This window comes from Rhagoletis pomonella, unplaced genomic scaffold (genome assembly GCF_013731165.1).
Source record: "Rhagoletis pomonella isolate Grant_MI unplaced genomic scaffold, Rhpom_1.0 Rhpom_scaffold_00007, whole genome shotgun sequence".
NCBI classification, from domain to species: domain Eukaryota; kingdom Metazoa; phylum Arthropoda; class Insecta; order Diptera; family Tephritidae; genus Rhagoletis; species Rhagoletis pomonella.
In genome coordinates, this window is record NW_023458561.1 from 31,324,421 (window position 1) to 31,330,773 (window position 6,353).

Sequence of the window (6,353 nt, forward strand, 5' to 3'; positions counted from 1 at the left end):
AAGAAGAATTAAAAACATTGTTTTAGTGCAATCAAAATGAGAACAAAACAGACGGGGAGAGCAGCCAACAAATGGCGACATAAAGTTGACAAGAAAAGAGAAAAATCAACCTCAAGCAGCTACCGCTGTGATTTGCCGTAAGCTGCGATATGAGAAGCCAAGTAAATTCCATTTTAATTGAGTCTTAAAGTGGAGTGTCTTTTCCCCAGCATATTTCTCAATTCTAAGCCTAGTATGTTTGTATGTATGCATGCATGCACACATGTAGGCAGGCAATCATTCTGCGTATACTCTGTGCAATTTGCTGTAACTGCCAACGCTTCTTGCAGCAATTTGATTGCCTTACGCAATTGCCAATGTGTATTGCCTAGCAGTAGCTCAGCACAGCGAAAATGGTGGCAAGGAATATCACTACTTCTTCTACCACGTACTACCACGTACTACCCACCACACAGCCCTTTCACTGCTTTAGCATCCGAGAAGCCACAAGCTGCTGTCTGCTGTCTGCTGTGTTGCTTGATTGCCAAGCAATTGCTCATCTTCATTGTGGCCTTAATTTAGCGCACCTAAAGCACAGCTAGGCAGCTACATAAGTGATCTGTGGATTGTGCTTGCTTAGTTTATAGTTCGAGTTTTATTTAGTTGCTAATTGCCACATGCCACATGCTGTAAGTCAATTTACACTTAGTGAAATCTGTCCAAACGGATGTACGTAGGCATGTGGTCATTTACATTTACATCTACCATCTTTATTCCTTGGTGAATTCGCCGATATCGGCTACAGTAGATACTAATATATCCGCTAGTTTTGTCTGTATATCTCTCCTTTGTCCTTATGCTTAATAGCCGTTGGGCACTCACAAAGGAAAGGCTGTACACTTTCTTCGCTGCCTTCTAGTTGACAGCTATCACTGCGACAACCTTGCATTCCTCCTAGTACGCTCTTGCCTTCACCAATTCATCGGCTACTTGGCTCTATATTGTTGCCTACTTTATTCTACTTATGCCTTTTCCTAGAACCTCACAAGCTTCAGAGATGACTAGGACCTCCGCTTTGAAAATGCTTGCATCATTCCCTAGACGCAGAGACTAGGAGACGGCCAGTTCCTCGGAGTATACACCTGCACCCACATCACAGTCCATTTTTGAGCCCCTCTGCCCCTCCTCCATTCTCTTCTGAATGGGACTCTCGCGTTTATGTCTCTTGAAGCTGAGCTTGGATACGATAGAGTTGGTGTTTTGTCGTGATTGTGCTTCATTGATGATCGTTCCGTGCTTGAATTGGCGAGTTCCCTTTAGTCTCTAAAACTGACTGCAGATTCCATGGATACTTTGTTCGAATTTTATAAAAAACTCGACTCCAGCACCACCCAGCGAGTTTTCTAGTAGCCTAAAACGAAAGCAGATATGCAAAGAATAACCTCCGAGAATTTTACTGTAATTTATCCAGTAGCTTTTGCGCCAAGTCCGAACATTTACATAAGTACATTCACATTACATATATGTACATAACTATGTACTACATATGTATAAAGAAATTTTCATTATCTGTATGCTTGTAGTTAGATCTAAATGTGTAAGTCAAGTACTGATAAAAAATCGATTTCATTAATGCCATAGTTGTGTGCTGAAAATGTTTTACAAATGCGGCAAAATATGTAAGCGTTTGAAGTTGGCTACTTGTCGCTTTTGATTTTATTGCCCTTTTTTAGTTTAATTTAATTTATTTTTGGTGAGAAAAATGTCTGGCTTCGTTCGCGAAAACAATTTATTTGTTACGTACCAGCTTTGACATGCACGTGTATTGAAAAACAGGCGTAAACTTACAATGTATGTATGTATGTTGTATTTATATCGGCAAATATGTACATTGTACCAGGTTGACCGAGATTTGCTCGGAGTGCATATAGTTTTAAAAGTTTTCAAGGTTCGGATAGGAAATATTGGTAATTTGGATAGCTTTAAAAAATATTTTGGAAATAAAAAAAAAATTGGATTTGGATATCTATTAAGTAAGTAAATTTCTTACTTTTAAATTTAGGCGGCAACCCTATTTAGAATGCGCTGGAATGAATCGTACATATCTTGAACGTATACATATGCACTGTGTACTTCATTGATGATTCAAAAATAAATGCTGATTGAAATTAACAAAATAAAAATTACATGGCAGCGTGACAACCCTGATCGAACAATACCTTTCATTCGATATCCATATTGCGATGTTTTATATAAATTTTGTAGAATCGAAAATAAATGGCAACCTTGCACTATTGCCCTAAGGGATAACACCAGATTTGTATTAGACAAGTTTTCGGAAATTACCAGATTTTAGAAGATTTTTCGGAAACTTTTTTTAGTTTTTTCGGTACTTTCTGGAGTACTTTCTTTCTTACTTTTGCGCATCTTTCGGTGGCTTTCGAAATTTTTCGAACACTTCGCAGACTTTTCGGGGGCTTCGGACTTTTTTTCAGGTTTTCGAGGAACTTTTTGGTTATATTCGGTACTTTTCACTTTTCAGCAAATTTTGTGATTTTCGGAGACTTCGGAGTCCTTTCGGAGACTCGGAGTGAATGCTCTCTTTGATTTGTATTTCACTAGTTTTCGAGAATTTACAGATTTTTCGGTACTTATTTTTTGGTTTTTAACTTTCTGGCATTATGACCCTTACTGAGACTTTCTGGGAGCCTTTTAGATTGATTCGGAGTACCTAGTGGAGACTTCGTGTAAAGTAGTTCTTTGATTTGTATCATACAAGTTTTCGGGAATTTAGAGATTTATCTTCTATCTTTTAGGATTTAATCGGTACTTTCCGGAGTACTTGGTTTTGTCACTTTTCGGCACCTTTCGGAATTTTTTGATACTTTGCGGAAGCATTCGGAATTTTCTGGCATTACTTGACTTAACCTACTTTTTAAAACAGGTTAATGTGATTTGAAGTAGAATACCTACCGATTAGTCAATACTTCAAGGTAAAAAAAAAAACAAAAGCCAAAATATAAAATGTAGAACTTTCCTTTGGAGGCTTATTAAGTATGTATATGTTTTTGGTGCATTAATTATTTTTCTACCACGCCACATCGCTCCTACGCGGAAAGAAAATATTCTATTTGTCAATAGACTCATTAACTTGTTACACCAACGGTAAATAACTTACAAGACAAGCGTTTGGCATGTAAATAAATTTGTGCTGCACCGCACATGAATAAGTACATAGTTAACAAGTTGTTGCCGCATACCATTCGCCCATCAAAAAAAAAAAAAAGTAACTGCAGCTGCTGTTTTCCTATTTGCTCAATGATAAGCGATGCAATGTCTATTGCACTTCCCTCATTGTAATTACAATATCAATGCAGCTGCATCTGTGGTCATCTGCAAATTTGCGAGTATATAAACATTGCCGTTGCCTTGCATCTTCAGCAGAGTGCAACTGTATTGGCAATTGAATTGTTTTGACACTAAACGCACAACTATCGACTCTGAATAACCAATTATGTTGAGGTTTTCTATTATCGTCGCTTTTTGCCTTTTGGCAACTCATTGTGGAGCTCACAAAAAAATCGTGAAAGTGGTTGAGCCTGCGGATTGCGCTGCCGCTGCGGATGTCGAACTATGTCGGGATTTCCGAGACATACGCAACCTAATTGATGCCAACACACTCGTATATTATATCTCATCGGGCTACTTCCAGGACGAAAGTTTCCGCAAGGCTATGGACTTTGTTAAAACCGATCAATTCAAATCGGTATCGAAGCAAATTGCCGAAAGTAATGCTTATCAGAAGCTACTTCAACGCTTCTCTAATGCCGGCATCAATACCGATAGTATTGCGAGCATTGCCAATATATTCGATTGTTTAATGCTCTCGATGCCCAAGTACGGCGATGTGGATTATTCTGACAGCATTGAAATGCAATCGTTGGTAGTGCCGCGTTCCTTGCAGGACGTTGCTACGAATTTGATGAACGCAATTCCACGTTCTGACTTCCGCAAATTGATCAACGAGAAATTGCGCAACAATAGCGAATTTGCTAAATTTTATCGCATCGTACGCAGCAAGAGTTTCAAACGTGAAGTTAAGAAATTATTTGTGAGTACATTGAATTGGTGGAGGAATTGATGCAGCATTCATTTAGCCTTTATTTCTATTTTTGTTTTATTATAGGCTACATACCAATTAAAATATCCACTGAGCGTGCTGAAGCGTCACCATATTGATTTGGTAAAATTGGCCAAAATGGCTAATCAAATCTTCGAGTGGGGTCCATCCTATTAAGCCAAGTTAGCTAAAGATCCGGTCGAAATGCTTTGGTCGACAGTAGCAAAGTATTTGTGCTCGATGACGCGGCAATGATACATACATATTGTACATATTTTAACATAAATATATGAAAAATTTTGTGCGACCATCATATAAATTGTAATGGGCTGAAATCAATAAACAATTAGACCACGCGCAAAAAAGTTCTTGTAATAGTATTATTTTTTTGCACTTACACTTTTGCTAAATGTTTGGCTGAGCTTTTCCTCCTCCAACTTGTGGTGTGCGTCTGGATGTCGGTACACAAATGGAGGTTCCAACAGTTCTACGATGCCTTCGAACGGCAAAGGAATTTTATGGCAGGTGTTCAGAGAAAAATCCGTTCATAATCGCCGGGGATTCCAATGAGTGCTTACTTTATCCCTACGAGTCGTGTACCAGAATATCGATAATTGATTTCGCATGTGGGTTTTGTGACATACATATAATCAGTGCTGCCACAACGAGTTTTTATTTGTAAACAAAATCACCAGAAAAAAATACCAAATACAACAAGAAATTACCTTTTTTTAAGAACTAAGATGGCATTCATTTAGCCATACGTTCGAAGACAATGGGTCTCAATCGAATACTCTAAGAGCAGATGGCCCTGTTATGGCTGTTGACGTCGACGTCGATGCCATTTTTTCGTCAAAAAATAGCCTTCTCAAGCCCAACGCCAGCCACGCGGACCAGAGTATTTTTGCGGAAATGTGTTCCTTCCGAAACTAGTGTGGTCAGCGAAATCGTAGTGGGACTGATGGGGACTGATTTTTGACGAAAAAATGACAAAGTTAAAATTCCACACCAAGACTTTCAGGCAATCAGCGCTCTATTAAGCTATAATTTTTATATCGATCATGAACGCCGAAAGCCAAAATACCGGAAAACCTTGGTGTGGATTCCGCTCCCTCACCTCTTGGAATAGATTCAATGTTACTTAAATATCAAGCCAAAAGAAACTTTAAAAAGAGCAAGAACTTGGGGTTTAAGAACTTGTAAAGATAATGGCTAAAGTAAAATATATAATATCGTCCTGCCTCTGTAGTTGAATCGAAGGTGGTCTTTTTATCAAAAGGAGGCAGGACCGCTTACGTGATACCGCAGGATTTCAGGTCTATAATGCCCACTTCCTTTTTTTCTTAAAACTCCAGAGATACTCTTTAGCGAATATATTAGGTGGAATATAAAAACGACAACCTCTCCTCGCATCACCATTCATATTTCAAGGAAAATCCGTGGTGACGCATTTCACTCCCTTAAAAAAGTATGTGACCAGAGGCGCTCCCCAGGGAGCCGTCCTCTTCCTTCTACCCTGGAATATAGCCTTCAACAAGCCTAAAGGGCTTCAGATATCCCAGACCTTAAACGGGGTGGCACCTAATCCCTCCACCGAGGTTAAATACCTTGAAGTTATTATAGACAAGAAACTTGACTGGAAGCGAAACATTTTAGACCGCTCCAAGAAGGCCAATACACCGCCTGTACACAGCTGTGATAAGACAAATCCTTTTATAAGGGTCACTGTGTGGTGGCCTGTGCTATACAAACAACACTTTGTCCTAAACCAAGGTGGAATGAGTGCAGAGGATGACTTCTGATGCTGTTCGGCCGGGTTAAATACGATCCAGCCGTGGAGAGACCTCAGATTCGGACATGAAAAAGTCCTTGAAACTCCACAGGATAATCTAGGACAGCTAGATTTTACCACTCCTCTGCTATGTTTTGACAACAAATTCTCCATGAGAATCCCAGAGAGGAATGATTGGGAAGGTGCCAAACTGAAAGCCAGGGTCGACGGCTATATAAACAGCTTAACGAAAAAGTGAGTAGCGGGATTTACTCTGGTCAACCCTCGCTGCACCTCAGTTTTCGCTTACCGGATCATTGTAGTGTTTTTGAGGCAGAGCTAAACGCCATAATGAAGGCCATATTCGGAGGCTCATAACCTCTGCTTCTCTAGGATGGCCTTTCGCTATTTATTCTGATAGCCTGGCTGCCATCAAATCTCTAAAATCTCACAGAACAACGTACAAAGTAGCCATACAATGCA

General features: G+C 39.5%; 1 protein-coding gene across 1 annotated transcript; it reads left to right on the forward strand.

The window, feature by feature from the left end:
• Nucleotides 1-3,433: 3,433 nt before the first annotated feature.
• Nucleotides 3,434-4,464, forward strand: LOC118743690. The gene is made up of 2 exons (XM_036476452.1): nt 3,434-4,090; nt 4,166-4,464. The coding sequence occupies exons 1-2, from the start codon at nt 3,494-3,496 to the stop codon at nt 4,274-4,276; spliced, it is 708 nt and encodes a 235-aa protein (XP_036332345.1). The 5' UTR covers nt 3,434-3,493; the 3' UTR covers nt 4,277-4,464.
• The last annotated feature ends 1,889 nt before the right edge of the window (nt 4,465-6,353 follow it).